Genomic DNA, 23,813 nt, shown 5'->3' with positions numbered 1-23,813 from the left:
CGTATAACCTGATACCGAATTAACTCCATAGCAAGAAGGTAGTAATTGATATGTCGTGTGATACAAAAGTCAGCCACGAAATTAACTTTTGCGAGACAGACACAGAATCTTGATTCGGTGATCATTAATAAAAAATGATTACAGATTATAGAGTGTATTTTTAAATCAAGGGTTCAAATTTTTGAAGCATATTCTACTGGCAGAAATTCAGAGAAGTTTTGTGAATTATATTTCAAAAACAAAGCATTTGAGGACCTGTAGTATTTTTCGAAAATTCGAAGTAGTCTTCCAGACGAATCCAGTTTTGTCGGTTTAACGTGCTTGTTTTTTCATCTATTTTCTGCAATTGTGTCACTGAAGAGCTGTTTAGCATTGGATCGAGTCATGAATAATCTCCGCTTCTCTTCTCTGAGTCTGATCTGATCAAAGACAACTGACAGCTGACTTTTATCTTCGACACATTTTTCACTGTCACAATTGACAATTATTGTTAAACATAAAGATATTTAATGCTATTATACCGTTACTATTATAGAGTGGAGTCATACGTAACTTCCTTCACGGGTGAAGAAAATATATTTTTCCAGAAAAATCTGTACACTTACAGCCGATCGATAGAACAATAAATGATGTCACTTCAATGATAATAAAGCAAAAGACATAAACTTATTTGCTTTGTGAGTCATTTACGAAACAAAGAAATTTAAAAAAGATGTTTATAACTCAACCTGATATTTATGATCTGACCAAAAAATTTCCTTCGAATAATTGCCTACAGCTAAGATTCAATTATAAAAAGGTATTGACTAGTAGCCTGCAAACTTTTCAAATATAGTGTACGCTTAAATTATGAATCTCTCTGAAGACAGTCAGCAGAATGTTCATCTCTAATGTTTGATCCTCTAAATCACCATTATCGATTGACATCAAAATTATAGAGACCATTCTCGAAATAATAATTATCGCTCGAAAAGGAACGGAGTCGATTTGCAGTCGTCTGATGACTTATAGTCGAATATTTATGGAACAAACGAACGACCAAAAAGGCGTGACGCATTTTCAATCTCATCCGGTCTCTTAAAAGGCGTGGCTGCTTAGTCGTCGAGACGTTACATCCGACTCGGCGACCGTGCACAGAATGTAATAGCCCTCGGTGTAACGTGACGCATGAATTCAGCGCCGAAGCTGCTAATACAATTAAACATTCCAATGGTTTTCATGCCATTTCTCGGAATCGAAACTGTTATTCTCGCGGCGTAACGCTCCGTACAGCGATGTTGTTCTTTTGCCTCGATTAACGACCACGCTTTTGGACCGCATATTTACACGTGACTTGCATTTGCATCTTGAGGGGACCTTTTTCGTACACCAAAAAACACAGTCAGTCGTGAATGCATCCGATTCCTTCATGCAACTGTATCTTCAGGCGGTGTTCTAATGGAACCGGTAAAAAAATGGATTTTTTTGCATTTTTTTATAGTTTGCGGTCTTAACAATGCGTTTCTAAAATATTATGGTGAAACTCGTAAAATTCTTTCTTGCACCTATAGACGAATAAAGAACGACTCTCATACTGCATGAAAAACTTCAAACACATTTTTTTCAAAGCGATATTTTACCAGAAGAACGCACATTTTCTTAGAAATTACCGGGTAGGTCGATTTGAAATTTGATATACACTCAACTCTTTTTTTGCACGGACGATACGTTCCTCACAAAAACATGTAAAAAAACCGTGCAAAAGAAATACGTTCCCTATAGTAGAAGATATGTTCCAAGTTATTGAAAACCCGTGTTAGATGAAATAAGGAACTATATTTCATTCAAAAAAGCGTGTAAAGAAGTGACGAAAATTTATATGTAAATACATTTAAATATTTGACAGCAAAATAAAATTCATGCACATTTCAATTATATTCTAACTAAAATAAAATTGTTATCATATAAATATTGCAAAAAGAAAACGTTAAAGATTTTCAATAAAGACTTTAAAAAACCCCCGGCACAAAAAGAACGGTTCATTAACTGAAAAAATAAGTTACAAAAAGTTTAAAAAGTATGAAATAACTTACTATATCATATTATTTATTTCTCTGTTATAGGTAGTATATTCCCAACATATTACTATTCAATTTTATGATTTCATATAATAATGAATTTCTACGATTAAAACTCAGGTATTTTATAATCTTTATTTTGAATTCTTATAATATTCAAGAATGCGTCGAGGACTGCTGTAAAATGGGAATAAAAAAAGAATTCAAAAGATACATACGAGTACAGTAAACATGTAGGTACTGAATGTATCTTTTGAATTCTTTTCTTTGTTAACATTTTACAACAGTCCCCGACACGTTCTTGAATAATATAAGAATTCTGAATAAATATTATAAAATAGCTGAAACACTTTCCGGTATCACAAATAATTTCAGAGATATTCAAGGGGATCGATTTAAATGGAACACCCTGTATATAAAGATATATGCAAAACCTGAGCTTACTAGGTTTGATAGTTTTCTTTAATTTAATTCCCCCAAGTCACATTAAAAACGGCTATCTACACTAAAATATCTCCTCAAGCGGTTAGACCATCACGTGTTAAAAAAATATCGTAGTTTTCACAAAATTTATTTCTGAGTGACAAAAATACTGTAGATTAATAAATTTTCAATAAATATAGAAACCTGTATGAATGATATACTTATTATTTATTTGTGAATTTGGCTTAAATGCCGATCTTTTAATGTACCTGGAGGAAACGACCGAATTTAACTGAAATTGATTCTCCACTTTAATTAACTTCAGCGTATTCTAACATGATTGATCTTATAATTATAAAGAAAGGAAGTTTAAACAAAGAAGTTATATTAATAAGTTCCACTCATAAAGTAAGTAACTTATTAGTAAAATCATCCATTTCACGTGCAACGACCTAATAATTGTTCCACTTTGTAGGGTGGATGGTTGAAAAAAAGAACCAGTGCCCCTGGAGAAATTGTCTCTGATCGGCGTACTGTTGTGACGCGCGTTTTCTCGTGGTTCGTTCGGCAAGGTTGAACGAACCTTCAAACAGATCTCGACGGCCTCGAGACGGTATTTTTCTCCTTAGACGGTGGCCAGGCTCTGTCTGTGATCGCGGTCAATAGAAGCAAGCGAACGTGGACTTCGCCGTTCTTTCTTCTCACGACGACGACGCGTGCACCTTAAATATGCCCGGTAGCGATCGTTCTCTCATCTCCGTGTATTTTCGTTCATTTAAAATACCACGAGACCGTTGTCCCAGAATTTAAAGGAATCCTTGTTTCAAAAGAAACTCCACGGTTTATTGGCGCATCGGAACGAGGCTGACAAAGGAGATTGAATAAATCAGAGTGACGAAAGATGCTAAGGAATTCTATTTACGTGGATGGAATATTTTTTGCCACAGAACAAATCGTACATGCTGCTTCGAGGTAATGTGCAAATTGGGGACATCGTCAGTTTAAGACTCTAAGGGCATTTGTGAATTTCTTTTTAATTTAAATTATATTAACCGTCCATTACATTAACCGTCCATTACATGTAAGTAGTATTTTTAACCTCAAACCGTAGATTAAATGTGCAACGCATTGTATACGTAGAATCTGGGCGGATACTTCTGTAAGTAACTTTGTATGCACGTTCAAGATTAAATACAGGTTCTAGAATTTCTTGGAATATATTCTAACGGTCCTCTGGTAATCACCAACGTGGAACTTAACGAAGGGAAAGCGATCGCCACGTGAGAGTGTCATAAATTAAGCCTTTCTTGGGACATCGACGGGGCCCCAGGATAAAGAAGGCTCTAAAGGCGAGTTTACACAGTTCACTTTGGTTGAAACAATACGTTTGATTCAATAGAACTGAAAGCAAAGTGAACAGTGTAAAAGACTGTCGATCAAACTGTCGAATCAAATGGTAGTTTACAGTGTTCACTGTGCCTTTGATTTTGTTGCATCAGCTGCATTGTTCGACCAAACTGAATCGTGTAAATTCGCCCGAAGTGCGACGCTAGAAGGTATGCGTTGTTATATCGTTTCCAACGATGAATTTACGGAACTTTTGTATTTCCTATAAAAAAATAGATCACGAACTGTTCCATTCTTAACGTAGGTGTTATTTTATTTAACCGTTTCTCCAGGTCCGTTTACACATCCAAATAATTCGCGCAAACTGATTTGTGCATTACACGCTCAGTCTATCTTGTACAGTTATTTTATTTACATATGAAGAATAAACTATAATTATAGTTAATTATTACAAATTAAATAATAAGAAAACTAATGGGAATTATTTATCAGGGACTGGTACCTTCCATTTAAACGCAATGATTTATCTGTGAAAATGTGAATGCACAAGTTAGTTTGCGCAACTTATTTAAACATGTGAACGAACTTTTACGCGTGCTTCCCCGTGAAGAGGAACCTTGATGGATCCAACACCATATATATATATGTATACATATACATATATCGATTTTCCTCGAGAAACTTCGATCGTCTAACCTACAAAGGAAGTTTGAGGCAGATACGATTCCGGTACGCTCGAACGCGCCAGGGTCGATCGAATAAGACCCGTGAGACACTTCGTAAATTAATGGCGTGCGACGATCGTGAGCCGCGCGCACATAATCGTGGCGGTTGCGTCGCGTGATTATGTCATCCGTATCACGTGCTGGCTCGCAGCTGTGAGACCACGCGGTTCTGTCTAACGCGGTGTGTGTGTACCCGCCCTGATAAAAGAACCGTCTGCACAGAACAGTTGTATTTTTCTTGTTTACGACGCGTTCTGATACCGTGAAGACTGTTCCCGCCGCGAAGATAATCTCCTTTGACAATCTGTTTCGCACCTCCAGCGGATACAATAATCTCATGGAGAAAAATTACCTAAAGTGCCACTTACAGACTCCTCTCGATTATCGTCTGGCTTGTTCTACACGATTATTGTCCAGGCGATATTTCCACCAATTGAGGGTAGGGGGGCGTGGAACCTGTCAAGCACATAGTTTGTTGCCCCTCCGCTTTTGTTGCCGAAGCTCGAACTTCGAGCAAAAAACGAATTTACGAGGGTCTGAAGCATTCCTCCCTATAAGATTATTGTCCTGGCGCGGAGCCGAGGGACGATAGTCGAGAATAGTCTGACTGTCGTACGAACTTTCTTTTTAACCTAGAAGATGACCAAGTACGCTCGCGTAAGACGTTTCGAAAATGTTTCGATTCATGGAATTTTTTTAAATGACTCTAAGCTACCACTTCTACAAAACTTCGACATTATGGGAGCGTCTGACGGTGAGCTAAGATACGTAACTGGGTTCCTTTTGAACGTTGGTGAAACTTGATATTTTTTGAAACTAGTTTGTCAGTTTTTCGCCTAACAGAAGCCGAGTTTGCTCGCGAGCGTACCCTTGCGAGCAAACACGGCTTCCGCTAGGGTAACAAGTGGCGTAGAAGAAAGGTCTCCTACCACTTATATTTCAAGTACTAAAATAAATGTTAAACCGAATGTTAATTTGGCATAAATTCCAGTACCTCCCAGAACTAAATGGCAGGAGGCCCTTCGCCTACCTCACTTTTTCCCCTAACGGAAGCCGAGCTTGCTCGTTAGGGTACAACCAAGCAGGGGGTGATTCTTTAACACGTTAAGTGCCGAGTCTACTTTGTTGTCCTTTCCGTTCACGCCGCGATATGCCGGCAGCCGGAAAGATACTTGATACATATGTAGAAATGGTGAACTTTACATTAATTCCCCCATGGGATGTTATTCCCTATTACACTATTTTAAAAATATGAACTTAACATTAGTTTTAGACTATGGTATACCTATATTAAAAACTAGACGATTTAGAACGAAATAATTTTTACCACCGTAAAAAGTGAAATAATTGATACTGGAAACATGTAAAATGCCATTTTTTTAAAGTGACTCTGAGGTCCAGATGTATACCTTTATATGTATGTATTCTTTGTACGTATCTTGTCGAAATCTGTATACTATTACGCATATTTTTGTGGGTTCTTTTAGGAATGCTCAAACTGTTTAATAAAATATAATGTTTGAAATTATCTGTCGTCAGTCACTGATGACTGACGCGACCTGGACGGAAAGTATATTTTATACATTTTTTTCGTTTCGTTTTCGAGAAAATTATGTTTGAAAATTCATCTAAATCACGTGTATTTGTGCTGGTAATGTGTAAGTAGAAACGGTCTGCAATGAACGGACTCATTAACCGAGTACTATTCTATTGCCCGGGTATCCAACGAATTTTCAAATTCGATTATACATATGTATCGAAAACAAAACATGACCTAAAAAATTTTTTTCTTTCTTCGATTTTTTTTTTTATAGAATCATTACCTGTTCGATCGTACTACCGACCTAAGGTACCCTGTACATTAGGAAATGAACTTCTCTGGCATATCTTCTTTTTCATACTTTGAAGATTACCTTGCAATAAGTTCTTTATTATCATTGTACTATCAAGTGACAATCGAATAATGGGATACTTAATAGTCAAAAGGAAGCAGATACATGAATTTAAATTCACCCAGTTCCGCCATCGAACGGTCAACACGTTGCGTATGGATCGCAATTCGTCCTCGTTTTCTTTATACATACATTGATTCGTTGAAAATAAAGTAATTTATTTTGGCATCTGAATTGATGCGAGAAGTGAATGCTGCAATGGTTTGTAACATGAATATTGAATCGAATGTATGTAAAACAAAAGAAAGTAATTATACGTTTGCGTCTTATTGTTAGAGTATCAGATGTTGGAGGAACACAGTGCCATATGCAATGTTGTTAAATATTCCAATTTGGATTGAGTTGGTGAGACTGCTTGGAAGCGTTTAACAACGCTCTTAATAGAATTATGTTCGTATCATTGTAGATTTATGACAGGATTACAAATTTGCAGCTGTCCCAGAACCGTTTGTGGCTTTGTTTGATAAACGTGATTAAAATTAACTTCAGAGTTGTTTGATAACGAGTTCAAAATAGGTTCACGGTAGATTTAAACTATATTCATTCGTTATAAAACGAATTGTGAAAATTGAAATACAGGTCGATACTGAAATTATTTAACACATTAATGTTTAATATACAAAGTGAATTCATATTTCCCAGCGCATACAACGTTACATTAAATTCAAAATAATGTTACGATAGTGTACAATAAAATCGATACAGATTCCTTATTCGACTCTGAAATCGTGTTCTGTCGATTTCTTAAACTATCGTCGCAATCGCGGTCAGGCTATTAAAACAAAAAAAAACACTAATTTTATTAAGTGCCCGTCTCACTGTAATTGCAATTTTCATTTTGCTTGGAACCGTTATAAGGATCTGCTCAACGTGGGGAACTAATGAAAGATAGCGTACGGTGATAATAAATGTTTGATCGTGTCCATGGAGAGACACGGTTTTGTAATTCACGGAGATAATCATTAATACGCAGACAATGTTTCGAAATTGTTTCCCTGACGCACGCTCGTCTGGTTTCTGATATTAAAGTGAAATAATGATGTTCGTTATCAAACACATCGAGTATCTCTATTCTTTTTTCTTGCCAATTTACTATGGAAAATTCAATGATTCGATTCGATAGAATAGCAGAGAACAACAACGATAGCAGAGGCAACGAAAACATATTATTAAATTTTCAGCCAGTTAGACGCATAACACCGTCATTTTAGTCCCGAAGCTACGATCTCGTGATCAAAATTAATTTACTCGTGGAATATAATGGGCTCTCGTTAATTAACGGTATTAACGGCACGCCAGGAATGAGCGTCGATTATACAACAGATATATCGTGTCAATATTGTATTGGTTCTGATAATCGGGATAAATTATCGGTCGTCGTAGGAAACTCGTTATCGCGGACTTAAGTCACGTGCGGCTGCACAAACTTCTCCTCATTGTGACACGCGATTCCGATATTGCTTACGACAAAGTCGCGTTTCCGACGACCGGTGTCCCTTGATCGTGTCTAACGGGAGGCACGAATGCATTGGTTACGCTTTTATCCCGAAAAGTGAACGTGTTTATCTAACTTGTTCTTAAAGTTAGTTTATTAACACATTTGCCGAAAACTCGTCTTTTTATAGATGCATTTATGAGAATCGAAATGGCCTCTTTACATATTTATGAGATAAGGATTTTGTTAACACATTCGTTTCCACTGTAGCCATGTGACTACGTATTATGTATTTTCCAAATAGCACAAGAACGTGATATGTATGTCTGAAGAACGTACGTTCCGGACGTTCGGTACATTCGGAGGATGTCCCGGAAAGGTCCACATGCCCCCGCAATGTTCTCGTTAAGATCTTTAGATGTCGTAGGAAGGTCGTATTTAAAAAGTGGAAAGTCCTGCGGACGTCTTGTGTCATATTTTCAAAACATTTTTCGAATGTGTAAAAGTAATATTCTCTATACTTTTTTGGAACGTTTAAAGAGTTTTTAAAAACCCTATGGTAATGTCTTAAAAAGCGTAGGGTAGAGTTGAACAAAACGGGGTACTTACGATTTAACGGCTTGCCCTGGACCACAATGATCCCTTAGGTTTAATATGGTCGTCTAATGACACAAAGTATATTGCATACTGTACAGTAGGTTTAATTTAATAATTAGTTACAGTTTTTTGCAAAATCCCGTTTTTTAAGAAAAGTCGAATCAGACCGTATCGTCCAACTGGTAGGACAAATGGGGTAGTTATTAAAATCGATGTAAAAATGTTTGATTGTTATTTTTAAGTATTCTGTACATAAGCTATACGATAAATAGTGTAATACATAATGTAATGTATTTGTTAAAATAAGAAAAATCTGAAGAATCTGTGGCGTTAAACCTTTCCATTTCAAATAAATCAATGCAAACAAATGAGATGGATTTTAAAAAATATTCTTTATCAACGGTTTCATGGCACATAAATTGGAAGTTTCAAAATGTTTTATTATATTTGTAAAAATCATACATTTGGTAAAAGACAATAGACAGTTAAATTAATGAATATTGCTGTTTTTTCATTACAGGACCGAGCACATGGGTAACGAAATTCCCAATGGCGGCCGGTTCCAGGCAAAGTCCGGTGAACATCGAGACCGATCGGGTCGAGTCCGATCACGAGGCTCTAAGTAACAAACCCCTGCGATGGAAGTATCCGGCCACCGCTTCCCGGAAGCTCGTTAATCCGGGTTATTGCTGGCGCGTGGATGCCGATGGCGAAGGCACTTGTAAGTTCACGTTCTCCTCTTCTAGTCCCGTATTTCCACGAACCTTTCGATTTTCCGTTCGAAGAAACGTGCATCAAGGAAACTGGACGGATAATATATATAATCTGGGAACATTGCATCGTGTAATACGTTCCTATTCGCGTTGTTTTTAAGTATACCAATCTTAGTTCGATGAATAAAACAGCGTACCTAATCAATAGACTGTGGAACTTTATGTAAATTCACAGTTTCAGATAGTAGGGTATGTGTCCCAATTACGGAGGCTTTAAGCCAGTTTGCGCGATCGTATATTAATTAAAAAATACTCCTATATGAATTTCATATTCTGAAAATCGCTATCTGTTGCTAAACAATTCCTTTCTACGAAGGAATTTTTTTAGTATAAAAAAATTAAATCTTTGTAATGTATTTAATTAAATAAAAACAGATGCTTTTGTCTGTATTACGGAGCCCTTTCAGTAGCTGCAGATGTAGACTGTTTCGGAGACTGTTCACGTTTTCGGTGTCCCGTATTACGGTGTCTTTGAAGTGAAGACTTTTGTGAAGTAGGGCTATTTTGTTCCAAATATTGTTGAATTGTGGTAAATCATTTGGTACAAATAAAACACGTAATTAAGTAATAAATTTAATTGATGTAATATTTACTATAATTCAGTTTTTGTTTAAAGAAAATGAGGTTATGGGAAGACCCATGGAGGCTCCGTCTTATAGACAACATTGAAAATCTCGCGGTATCAAAATTTACTTAAAAGTAAAAATGAAAATGTTTGTAGGTGCTGAATTTATTTTTTTAAATTACATTAAACCTTTTTAGGATATAATACGCATTCTATACGGTGAAGATGCTGTTTATAAATAATTTATATGAAATAGTTCAGTAAGCATTTCTTAAGGTTCTGGACAAGAAATTGTATGAAATCACCGATAGGGCAATGCATATATTTTAATAAATATTAATACCATTATAACATGTTAAAATTTCGTTTCTTTACTTTGATTATTATTTATTATTGATTAAATTTAATTAAAATATTTTGTTTATGTTTATTTATACATGTATTTTTTTTAATGATGATTTTAATACAGAGGCTCCATAATTAGGACAGAATCCGTAATTGGGACACATATCCTAGTACCTGAAAATGAAAATGGAGCAGAATTTTGATTTTTGTACCATTGGCTGTTGATTATAAATAGTGTTAAACTTTATTAAAATCATTTTCCAAGTTAAAAGATGCTGTGAATGCATAAACATCCCGCAGTCTATTGATCAATGATGTACGCACCATTTTCTTCTATTTATCTGTGGTCAGGTAATTCGTTTATTCCATCTCTGAAAACGTCTTTTTTTTAAATTGCAAAATTCAACCGTGATTTTAAATGATTTTCTGTTTGAAAATCTGATTTTTAATAGTGGTCCATGTCTCTAACCTGGATATCATTGAGGAATTGTAATAAATTTCATCGAAGCTATAGACAATATCCGATGATTCGAGCTTTCTCTCCTTTGGTCCAGTTTGTTCCAGTCCGACTCAGTTTCAGTTTGCTCCAATTCAGTTCTCCAGATGTCCCCGTCGATTGTCAAAGATTATATGTGAGGCTGATCGTCCTAAGATTTCCTGGAGTCAGACAAACGCATAAACTTCCAATTATTTTACAACCGAATAATCACCACCAATTTTAATTAAAATTTAAAAGAAATTTTCCTATCATTTAGATGTTAGACTAGTCGGTTCTCTAATCTCACAAATACCGCCGATAATCATTACGATAAAGGGGACAAAGTTTAAGTCACGAGATTCGCTTCTATGATGATGAGATGAGATAATTTAAACTCTCAATTATCTGGAAAACGAAGCGCGTCGCGACAATATTTTATTGTAAATATATTTTCGTCTCGTTTTTTCCACGGTTTTCGGTTGTACCACCAGATACGGGACACCCTCTATATCTCGTACGTCGAAACGCGAACTTACCAGGCTTCCTCGGCCTAGGCTCTCCTATTTAGGCGAACCGCCTCTTACGGTGTCGGAAACGAACGATTAGAGCCGCGTTTCGTGCCCGGCTCGTGCAACCAATTAGCTTCAGCTCGCGGTTAATACTAAAATCCACTCCAAACCGGTTGAGATTAAGTCCGTCGCTTTTCACTAGCAAATATTTGGGCCGCGATGTTTGCGCTGACGAGCGGAACGCTAAACAGAAAGGCTTGAAACATCTTCTCTCTTATTGTTAGTCAACAATAAACCCAACCGATGAACGATATGTTGTAAACTGAGAACGAAATCTCACGAAGGAAGGTGAAATTTGGTTGCAATGTGACTTCTCCATCGTGGAGTTATCCGTGGCAACACCCTAGCAAATTTCAACGATTTAGAATTGCTTGTTTAACGATGTTAACATTATAGTCGCTTCAGTTGTTGATATGGCGCAATTAGTTTATTTAATTAGTAAAGTTTTTGTTCATGCGTACCTTCGACTTTCATTTCGCGTCATATGTGACAGTGTCTGATCAGAAGTGGCCCATTACTCGTCTACTACGTGCAGACGTCAAATGATTGTGACGTGTTTACTCGTCTTACTATCTGCAGAAACGATTAACTCGTGTTGTATACTACAAAGACCTTGTCCGACGACGAGTTAACTCGTCTTACCCTCTGCAGAAATGCACTAATAACGAGTTAACTCGTCGTATACAGTACAGGGGCCTTATTCCTTGACGAGTTAACTCGCCTTACCCACTACAGAAACGTCCAATGACGTTTTAACTCGTCTTACATGTTACAAAGACCTTGTCCGACGACGAGTTAACTCGCCTTACCCACTACAGAAACGTCCAATGACGTTTTAACTCGTCTTACGTGCTACAAAGACCTTGTCCAACGACGAGTTAACTCGTCTTACTTTCTGCATAAACGTTACCCAACAACTAGTTAACTCGTCATCAGACAAGGTCTCTGTACTGTATTAGACGAGTTAATTCGTTATTGGGTAACGTTTCTGTAGAGAGTAAGATTATTCAACTCGTCATCGGGCGATGTCTCCACAGGGGGTAAGACGAGTTAACTCGTCATCTTCGGTGTACAGGTCAAGAAACTGCAATTGTTATCGAAATTCGGTCCGTGAAAGAAGATCGATGATCTCGACTGATTTCCTCGTCGACAGGCCTCTTCCCACGAAATTTGAAACGGTTATAACATATTTGCATTCGCGACCGATCTGCAATTCAATGCTGCCGATCGCAATCGTCCCTCCCCCAGGTATTCGCCCTGGACTTTGAGGTAACGAACGAGTTCTTAGTCTCGCATTTAAATGCACGAATGAACCGCACGACACAACGCGTTTCTTAACCCCTAAAGCTCTTCTTCACAGTGCGGAGTCTACACTCTCTCCGTCGTGTGCTCCGTTAAACGATATTCAGCCTAGTCTTGCGTTGTTTGTCTCCTGGCATGGGCGTAGCCAGAGAGGGAGAGGGGCAAAGGGGGACACTTGCCACCCCCCTGGACGGAAAAAAGTGGGTTTTGCCCCATCTTACAAGAAAAAATTTGGATTTTGTCCCCCACCCTCCCTTCACAAAATTTTTGCGTAATATTTAATATTGCAGTATAATTCGAAACACGACCAACAGCCTCTACTAACGAAAAGAATACATGTTCTACGATTTATGATTTTAAAAACAATATTAAGTGTGTCTGGCTACGTATAGCCTTTTTCACTGTGGCAGTCGATATGTTAATATCCATGCCACTCGGAAGTAAGACGCTCGCTGTGTACAATGTTACGATGTTGTTTGTTAGTAATTTAAAGAAACATCCAAATGTTAATGTAAATTTAATAAAATGTAACAACTGAAGTTATCACAGATGAAGCGCACGATGGATACCACGGCAGATTCAAAAATGGTACTTTCGCCAATTGGAAGTCGCTGTTCGCAGTCAATGGTTAACTACAGACGACTCGTTTGAATTTTTATTTTACTGTCACAACCTAGTGAATAATTTTTTAAGCTTCTAACGTTTCGATACCTTTAATCGTTAATAAATGGTATACTATGTCCATAACGGCAACGGAAAATAACGTTTAGTTGGTTATCGATCATATTGCAAAGTAGTCGTACTCGAATTATTTATCTCTTGTAGGCGTGTCGTCTGTAGTTAAGGGTTAACAGGCGTATAATCCTTACATAAGAATGAATTAAGGCGTAATTATAGGTGGGACATAAGGTTCAAATAAAAATTGGATAATGAAAGGTAATGGAAGGATATTGTCGATTTTCTAGAAGATTGATACACCTAAGGAAAGTAAATTTTTCAAGAAATCGGTTTGTCATAATTTGTGGTAGAAAATGATTTATTACTCAACCAATTAGCAATGCAAAATTTTTAGCTAATAGTCTTTCGGCTTTAAGGGTCTCTAATAAAATATCGTTTATATATGTATTGTTTATAATTAAAAAAATAGTTGAGACAGCCCTATTTTGAATTGTGACATTCTTCTTATAATAGTATTTTAACTATACATGGTAACCATTTATTTATATAATATATATTATAATAATATAATATATATTATTTAACTTTAAAAAAGTATCACATAATGTTTTTATGAATACATTCTTGTCTTTCAGATACAAACCGCTTACTTGTGGAGATAATTCTTGCCAATATCTCAAAATTAACAATCTTTGCGATGTGTCACTCTTCCAGCAAACCAATTATATAAAACAATTAACAGAAATATTAATTACCTTGTTTTTATGAATACATTCTTGTCTTTCAGATACAAACCGCTTACTTGTGGAGATAATTCTTGCAAATATCTCAAAATTAACAATCTTTGATTAAGCCAACTCGTCAACCAAATGATATAAACAAACCAATGATATAAAACAATTAACAGAAATATTAATTACCATGCAAATATTAATCTCCGGATGGTGTTAATCTGTTCCGTGGGTCTATTTTGACTCAGATCTTCAAAATCATTACCTAACTCCTCAGTTTATGATAATGAAATCAATTACATTGAGTTCATATTAGGTTGTATAAAGAGATTGGTAAAGTACATTCAATCATTTTTCTGCATAGATAAAAATTTGATTAGGAGTCAAAATGGATCTAGGCAACTGTAATTAAAACACAATAAAGTGACAATCACAGTTCTTTAAATAGTAAAATCTTTCATTGAAGCAATAAAATTTTATTTATCTCTTATCATCACAAATTGCTTCATAAAATGTGAATTTGCACAGATATCCGCAATCTGTTGGCAAACTAGAACATCCTCTTCGATCGTTGAAAGAGTGAAGAATTTGAATTCTCCAGAAATAACGAGTTTTCAGGAATTAAGAATAACTAGCCGCCAACAGTTCGCAACGGGACGCGTACCACGACGGTCGAGCCTGGAATTTACAACTTCAGGCGGATTCGAAAGAGAATCCGCGCGGACGGACGCGACAACTACGACCTCCATGTATATTAATCAGTTCTTGAATTGTTGAAGTAGATCGAATATTAAATTTTATTGCGATTACGTGTTCACTGAACCTTTGTTCTCGTATTAAAAAATTATTTACAACTTAATATCCAAACGTGCGGAAGCATTGCCAATTTTTGTATTGCTCCAAAATTCACGTGCGGTTTGTACAACCATATCGTATAATACATTTTGCAGCTGATGCGGGCGTATCGAAAGAGCGATTAAAAATGCGATTTAAAAAAAATAAAAGTCGAGAAACTGTTAGAAAACGATCACGTCAATGAAGAGGATTCCTAAAAGTGATAAACAAAGTTTTCATTTTTTTACTTTTATTTAAGTAACATTACGAGTTACAAAATGTTTCATTCTTTAAGCTAAATAAGCCGTATGATCTGCTAAATTTTGATTTGGACCACTGCGGGACGCGTATGCGCGCCTGTTGTTTCCCGAACGCTTCGATGGCGGTTTCGTGCCGGTTATAGGAGGGCTATTACCTTTAGCGGTGTGCTCTCGAAACGGGGACGACCGTGCCGTGACGCATTATGCGTGCTCATATGTGACGGGAACTGAGCGTTTACATGACAGAAATAGAGCAGAATTTCAGGGAATCGATGGAACGATAACCGAGCCCTAACGATACCGTGGCCTGTTTTATTTCTCCGCTCCTCTCGTTCGTTACGTTTTTCATTATTAACGATGACAAATCGTTCCCGACGTCTGGCAAACGGCGGTGCACAGTGGTTTGCCACTGGGTGAACATCGATGCTCGAGAATGAGTTGCGGGAGGGAAGGGGGGGGGAGGTGTTTTTCCGCGCTTGTGTACACGGGGATTGACGAGTGGCGTTTCGCGAAAGGTGAATGACACTTAATTGAACAGTAAATTTATTCAGCAACCCCCTTGTGTTTGGTATTTAACTTCAGTTGATGAGGTGCAGTTGTAGGGAGCATCATCGGTACACAGTCACCTCAGAAAGTGAGTTAACGGAACGCTGTAATTGTTTGAATTCAGGAGTAATGATAATCCCTATGAAACTAGACGTTTTTGCGTTTGTTTTGTTATTTACCTACTGGTGATTCACTGTTGCCTTCAGTATTTATTTTAATTGCATTTTTACGAAACATATTAAATACGGTTAGTCGTTAACTTATATTTCAAGGTGCCTTTAGATAGGTCGAGCCAGACCGAACATGATAACGTTAATTGTTATTGGTCGTCAGAACTATCCTTAGATACTTCTAAGATATAGACTGCGCATTTTGTACACTTATAAAATTCAGTGTATTAAAAAGTTTAGTAAACTGCAGTACGGTTTTTATTATATTTCCGGCCTGATGGAACCATCCACCTTTTTAGTTTACCAAGAGAACTATTTTTGAAGCGGATAATGTTAATCTGTAATTTAGTTGCTAATAAAGAGTTTCAGAGAACCAGTCTCATTATTTTTCAGTCACACCTCGTATAATATACGTTCCAGAGTGTAGTTACCATTAACGCAACACGACTTCAACCACTCTAATGTCAATGAGTTCTGTTGACTCGAAATATTCATCGACTCTGACCCGTCTCCAATGAATCTCTATTATCATTTCTTTCCCTCTCTTGCCACGTTCTCTCTTTACATCAACAAGTGAGTTAGCCCTCACCGATCACAGTCTCGTCTCGTGTGCCCCCCCCCTGGTATCATTCACGCAATTCAGTTAATCAAGCGTATCCTGTAATTCCACGCTGCCAAACGATCCGCGTTCGTCCTGCGAGTCTCGTGGGAATATGATATCGACCTTATTTGCAAATTACAATAACTACGCTTTGTCCCGTTTGGGGACACTCGGCAGTTTCGGGAACTTTGTGATCATACAATGAGAGTCAAAACTAACTATAGACCTTACAAAGGTGAAGTTCGTGTAATACTTATATAGCATTCTACTATTATAAGATCATGGCAGTAATAAAATTAGATATAATTTTCTTAACAATTTAAAACAAACTTTTCTTAACAATATAAAAAACAATTCGAACAAAAGAACTTCGGAGCTATAACTACAAAATTTTATAAATATCGTTAAATATGGTAGATATACATATAATGCTATTATAGGTTGGGGCAGCATGACAACCTCTGGTGTAGGACAGTTAATTTTCTCCATAGTACTGTGGACAAATTTAGATGTTTAAATAATTTAAAATCAAATTCAGCTGCAAGTGCATTTATGAGTCTTTTTAAAACCCAAAATATACAGTAAAGGTGGTTAAAAACACAGTCACCAGATCTCAATGTAATAGAGCAACTATGCCAAATACTAGATTCAAAATGAAGAGAAATAAAGATAAACGCATACCAGACTTTTAAAGTGTATACTCACTTTTCACTCTCGCTGTAGACGTCCTGAATAACGTCCGAAAATAAAGTAATTGCTGTCACATTACGCATGAAAGATCGTCCATTTTAATAATTGGATATGAATTAACCCTTTATGACGCCATGTGTCTTTGAAGTCGTATATACATATACATATAGGGTGTCCCACCTAACGTAAGCACCTTCCATATCTCACTTGTTTTTGAAGATACAAAAAAATGTGAGGGAAAAGTATTATTTCGTTAGGAGGAGTAAATAATGTGATAAGCAAAAATTTGTTCAAGGTTATATTTCTTAAAATGTCAAGGTCATCGACGTTTTTTAAATGGGATTACATATTTTTATCAGAGTGGCGTAATAGTTGAGATCAAGATCAACCCAATGACCTATGTATAATAGTATGACCTTCATGTGACCCTGAGTACGAAAAATTCACAAATATATGAGAGTAGATTTAAATAATAAAATAACTACAATAGAAGGGTTAGTGCAAAAATGTATCGAAATTGATAAAGATCACTTTGGGCATTCATTAAAATAAATTTTCTGAAAATTAACAGCAAGTGAGATATTAAAGGTGCTAACGTTAGGTGGGAAACTATGACCTGTAGAACGGGCGTTCCGCATTGTGTGGTACGACCGAGGAAAAGGTGATTTTACATACGAAAATAAATAATATATAAGGATGTTCCATTTAAATCGATCAATTCGAATATCTTGGAAACTGTGGATGCTACTACAAAAATACTTCCGACAAAAATTAAATGGTTTCAAGGAACACATAGTCTTTCGTTGGTGAAAGCGTAAAAGACATATGAAGGTCCAGTCTGTTTTATTAAATAAAATGATATATTTCTTGTAGATAGCTGGTCATTAAAAAGTACGTGATTTCATTAAAAAAAGTTTATTTTGACCTTCAAATGTCTTGCACTTGCAGAAAAACTACGCACATCAAATTACTTCCCCTTTGAAACAATTCAACTTTTATCGGTATCATCAACGCTTTTGAAGATATTTGAGTGGATTGACTAAAATGGGAAACCCTATACATATGTACTCCTTTTGTATGCAACTGCATTCGTTTGAAAAATCGAATTTGGACGATCGAGTTTCCATTTGTAATAAACACAAACGATGATACTGTATAATCCATTTCAAAGAGTTCAAAGCAACATTTTGTTAACGATAAAACAGTTAATTACTTCAATTTTATTTTTCAATTTGAAGTCCAGGTTCAATTTTGACCTGCTTGTTGTGTTACGAAATGCTGCTAATAGAAAGTGTAGTACAATATACGATTGTACAATTTTTATGGAAAATTCGCCATATGTTTTTAAACGGAATTACTTTGTCCACTTTCAGTTTTGAGCGGTGGTCCTCTGATCGACGATGTCTATAAGCTGGAACAGTACCACTGTCATTGGGGATGCAGCGATTCCAGGGGGTCGGAACATACTGTGGATAGCCAAGCGTTCGCGGGAGAGGTTTGTTCGACTTAAATGACAATTGTAATACAGGCCAAGATATAGCAAGGTTAATGTTACCGAATCTAGGACCGTATCCTACATTCCATTGTAGGGTTCCACGCAATGAAAATGTGACAATGATTCACGGTAGTATTTACAAGTAAAAGGAACTGCGAATATTAATTACTATTTAGAACATTTAGTGTTTCTCATTTGATCGGCAAAGGTAAATTTGCTTGCTAGGTTTTCCCTTATTCCCTACAGACACGTCTCGAAGAAAAATACCCTAATCTTGTCCTACCTGCAGCAATTAGTAAAATTGTCAGAAGCAGTTTGAATTTCGAGCTGTGAATATCATTTACAAGCTTGCATCCCCACGCTAATTTAAAAACGAGAAAGAGAAATTAATTTTTGTTTCAATATATTGTACAAAGTACATTGATTTTGTATTAAGCTTCCCCTTCTTATGACCCTAGTCGAGATTTCAAGCCATTTTCTGCGATTTCGGTGACCACAACGTGCTTACTATGACCGATTACCGATTTTACGACCTCACTATATCTTGGCTCGTATCATACTTATTAATTACTGAAAATATTGATAAAGGATCTACTATGTTTTTTAACAAAATTAGTGGTCAGATGTAAAATAGTTTCTTGACGAAGAGATTAGCGAATAACCATGAATACTCTCCACACTTTACTTATGCTATCTAAATTAACAAGCTATCTGATACTCGTAACAATCAACAATGATCTATGAATCGATTTTTAAAGGCTGGCATTATATTAAATGAAATTGATTAACATGGTGTAAATTCCCCTCAAAATTCTTATATAACCATTGAAAACCGAATATTGTGTACTCGACATAGTAATCGAATTCAGGGATCATCTTGATACATTTGTGTAGTTTTGAACATTAAATTGTGTACAAAATTCATAAATTTGGACACACACAGAAATACAATACCTGAACTTTTATATTTTTCGCATAAAGTAATGAATCACTAAAAACACTAGAAACGTAGAGGTGATAAAGTAATAATATAAACATAATAATATTTCAATATCATGGCGTGTTCCCTGTTCAGTGAGCTCTTTACATCTCATAACGAATAATAGGTAGAGAGCCACTATTACTTCAAAATAGGCCTGCATCCGCCGGAAGAAGGTTAAAGTGAAATTAATGAGCTCACTTTTGATAAGTGCTCGCATTAAAAACCTATTCAGTAGCTTCCAGATAGTTACGTGCTAAGATGGAATACATCTTCAGTTCCCCTAATTTTAAGTATTTAACCTGATTGAGAAATAGTCGATTCCTCGTTGGTACAGATAATGATCGTCAGTAATCCCTGAAACATTGCTGATAACTCTATTCCTAAAAACTTTTAGGTCTTTCTATTACTTCTAGTCTTTTATAGACTCTATTCCTGAAAACTCCTAGTTTTCTATAGACTTTATTCCTAGAGATTCCTCGTTTCCTATAGACTCTATTTCCACAAACTTTCAGTTTTCTATAAACCCTATTCCTAGAAACTCCTAGTATTCTGTAAACTCTGTTTCTAGACTCTTCTAGTTTTCTATAGACTCTATTCTTACAGACTCCTAGGTTTCTATAGACTCTATTTCTAGAAAGTCTTAGTTTTCTATAAAATCTATTCCTGGAGACTCCTCGTTTTCTATAGACTTTATTTCCACAAACTTCTAGTTTTCTATCAACTCTATTCCTAGAGACTCCTACTTTTCTGTAGACTCTATTTCTAGAGACTTCTAGTTTTCTATAGACTTTATTCCTATAGACTCCTAAATTTATATAAACTCTATTCCTAGAGACTCGTAGATATCTCTATCACACCTAATCTTCTATAGACTTTATTTCTAGAGACTCCTACTTTTCTATAGCCTCTATTTCCACAAACTTCTAGTTTTCTATAAACTCTATCCCTAGAGACTCCTAGTCTTTTGTAGATTCTATTCCTAGATACTTTTAGTTTTCTATAGACTTTATTTCTACAAACCCCTAGGTTTCTATAGACTCTATTTCTACAGTCTTCTAGATCTATCATTCTTAGTCTTCTGTAGAGTCTATTCCCAGAAACTCCTAAATATCTCTTATCACTCCTAGTCTTTTATAGACAGTATTCCTAGAGACTCCTAGATCTCTCTATCACTCCTAATCCTCTATAGACTCTATTTCTAGAGACTCTAATATCTATCACCCTTCTGTCTTCGACTAGAAGCCTCGATCCACGACAGAAAACATTCCGTTCTCGAGGTTTATGCGGAACAATAGCAACACAATAGCGCTTAAGGTCCCGAGCACGGTTGAAATGTGAACAGCGTGCTCTTAAACGATTTTAAAAGGACGCACGCGGGATAAGTGATTAACCGGGGTTCTCTGACATTCGTAACCGGCCGGGAGTTCGCGGTGGATCGTTAATGATTCACTCTCGCAAAGCATGATTCGCGTCACGATCCTGTATAGTGTATAGCATCGAGTCTACGTGAACTCACTGCTGCCTTCGACCTTGTCCAAGCGAGCCGTTCTTCGTCGTTCGTCGTCTCGAGATCATCGAGGCTTCTATAGGTGAATCCCTGCAGGTAGCTCGGGTGATTCTTGCCGTTTCGGCTATATATTTCTCATGTACAAGTGGCAGCATTCATTTTTAATATTGAGTACCTGGATCTTCTCACTGGTAATGTGAATTTTTTTCCTGTTTTTTAATCGTCGGGAGACGGAAGATCTGACAGACAAATGGTTCATTACTGAATATTTACCGTTTTATATTTTTAGTGAAATTGTAATCATATTAGATGTTCATTAATGAATATTTACGTAGGTTCGTTATATTTTTAAGCAAATCAGTCGTCTTTTAAAATCATACAAATAGAAAGACAAAATTTTCTTTAACACTCCCGTGCATGCATACTAAGACACTTATTCTGGGTAAAACAAATGCGATGTTTCGTACAAATTACAGCACTCTCATAATTATATATTATCGTGGAATATTAACTATGTAACTTTAATACTCACTAGACACTATCTCTTTAATTCTGTCAATAATTATGTAATGATTTTTCAAGTTTTCTTCACATTTTACAAATGTCCTAATACTGATGAACGGAAGTGTAAATGTATATTGACGTATAGATAATATATTTATGTACCTAAAAATATTTGTAATTGCATATTGTACTTAATTTAGACTATTGCTAATTATTAAAATTTCGTTATAATGTTGTTTATATATTTTTTTATTCAATTTTTCTTGAAGATGATACTGAACTAGAATGGAAAGTGGAAAGAATATATACTATGTACTTAACATTTAAAGGTCAATTTTGTATTCCTTCAGATGCTCCGGAATCTAGAAACCATGTTAACACATCAAACCTACGATAAATTGTTTTCAATTCCTCAACATTGTAAAGTCTGTCAACCATTTTCCGCGCCATTGTCTTCGCAATATGCATCTCCGACAATATCCTCTCAGAATACGTTCAAAAGACGTAGAGAAGCGATTACGATAATTGCCGTTCCCATTGAGGCAAACATTTGCATGGAAATTGTAATTGAATTATGTAACGCAACGTTCAGGCATTTCGCATTACCACTGTATTTAAGCAGCTCTGGCTCATAGAAGATATCTTCACAAGTCTACTTCAGACATCTTGGAGGATTTTTTGAAATATGGAAATAAGCCAACTGGTATGTTTTTTTCACTTACCAGACTATAAAAACAGAAAAAGTCCGCATGAAATCCAACACACACAAGTTTTCACAACCTTCAATTGCCTTCGCCATTGTTCGGCGATTTCGAAATAAAGTAACTTAAGTTTATTCTCTCGTCATTGATTATTACAACAGGAAAATATATTGATTTTTTCGCAAGATGTCTTAACAAATTTTCTCGCACAGTTTGAACTGTCGAAACAAACCAAGTGGTGTTTTATTCTCCATTTAACTAGCCATAAAAATGAAATAAAAATTACGAGAAAATACTCTTTAACAATTTTCAGTTGTTTTTAAATGTCTGAAGATTTTAAATTCTCAGAACAAGTCAACTAATGTTTTCGTGTATTTAATTGCCTATAAAAATAGAGAAAAATCTCCACAAGCTTGGCTCATCGACATCTTAAAAATTTTCTATTGCTCTCATGTCTTCTGGAAGATTCGGAAACGTGGAAGTAAGCCGTTCGCCGTGCTTCATCCACTGCACTGACTATGTACAAAAATAGACATTCGATGATCGCCTCAAGCTCGAGTTCGATTTCCACGCACGTTGTTCTGTCGTTGTCCACGATGCACTTGGAATGCACCGAGCGCGTATCCTCTATAATAGGCGAGGAATTCATGCATCATGGAAAACCTCGAACGACGCTTTCGCGACATGTGATGGACTCGGTGTTTCGAAACGATCGGTTAAGCGACCGTCGCGATTTACGCACCGTTTAAACAGTGTGAGCTAAATATTCGACGTTAACATATGGCAGCTAACGAGATAACTTCGTAGCAGATTGGAATCACGTGGCTCCGCTCGATAAATATTTTCACACCACTTTCAGCGCGAAGACGTTTGTTCGTTAATTCAGAACAGACAAGTTAGAGCATATTTGAACTTGCTCAGACACAAGAAATTAGAACTGGTTCAAACTCGAGAAATTCGAACTGGTATGAAAAGTCCGAACAAAATTCGAACCTGGCAAGGCGTTAGAGCTCCTAAAAAAGTCAGAACTATTTAAGCAGTTTGAAGTATCCAAACAGTTCGCATTTATTAAGTAGGAGAGACTGGGGCTAGTAGACTAATTTTTAACATGTCCGATTTTTACAAATTAACCAAATCTCGTCTGGTTCGAATTGTGTTCAAAATATTTGAACTTCTTGTGTTGAGTTCGTACATGTTCGAACAGTCTAATGACTCATCACTATTTACACCACTGATGATGTTCGATAGCACGTGTCTAATTTTTGTGCAGCGAAAGGTGCTCACGAGCAAACTCGGCTTCCGCTAGAGGAAAAAGCAGCGTGTAAGGGCTTCCTATCACTTGGTAAATTCATTTCAATTACTAAAGTAAATGTTAAACCGAATCTTAATTTGACATTCAATAACACCAGAGATCAAGTGATAGGAGGCCTTTTACCCCTACGCTGCTTTTTCCCCTAGCGGAAGTCGAGTTTGCTCGTGAGGGTACTTAAATGTTATGTATACTTTCTGTACATTTTCCATTAATTAAGAATAAAATATTTCAAAA

The 23,813-nt window shown here is 36.3% G+C and overlaps 1 protein-coding gene across 1 annotated transcript in view; it reads left to right on the top strand.

The window, feature by feature from the left end:
* The window catches only part of LOC107194708 (carbonic anhydrase 2-like), a 49,950-nt gene that overhangs the window by 13,630 nt on the left and 12,507 nt on the right, over positions 1-23,813 (top strand). The window contains exons 2-3 of the mRNA XM_015584372.1: positions 9,057-9,257; positions 18,452-18,573. Coding sequence (XP_015439858.1) covers positions 9,057-9,257; positions 18,452-18,573 — 323 coding nt within the window. The remainder of the gene's footprint in view (positions 1-9,056; positions 9,258-18,451; positions 18,574-23,813) is intronic.

This window comes from Dufourea novaeangliae, unplaced genomic scaffold (genome assembly GCF_001272555.1).
Source record: "Dufourea novaeangliae isolate 0120121106 unplaced genomic scaffold, ASM127255v1 scaffold8, whole genome shotgun sequence".
NCBI lineage: Eukaryota > Metazoa > Arthropoda > Insecta > Hymenoptera > Halictidae > Dufourea > Dufourea novaeangliae.
Note: the sequence above shows the minus strand (reverse complement) of the source record. Positions and strands in the feature narration are given on the sequence as shown.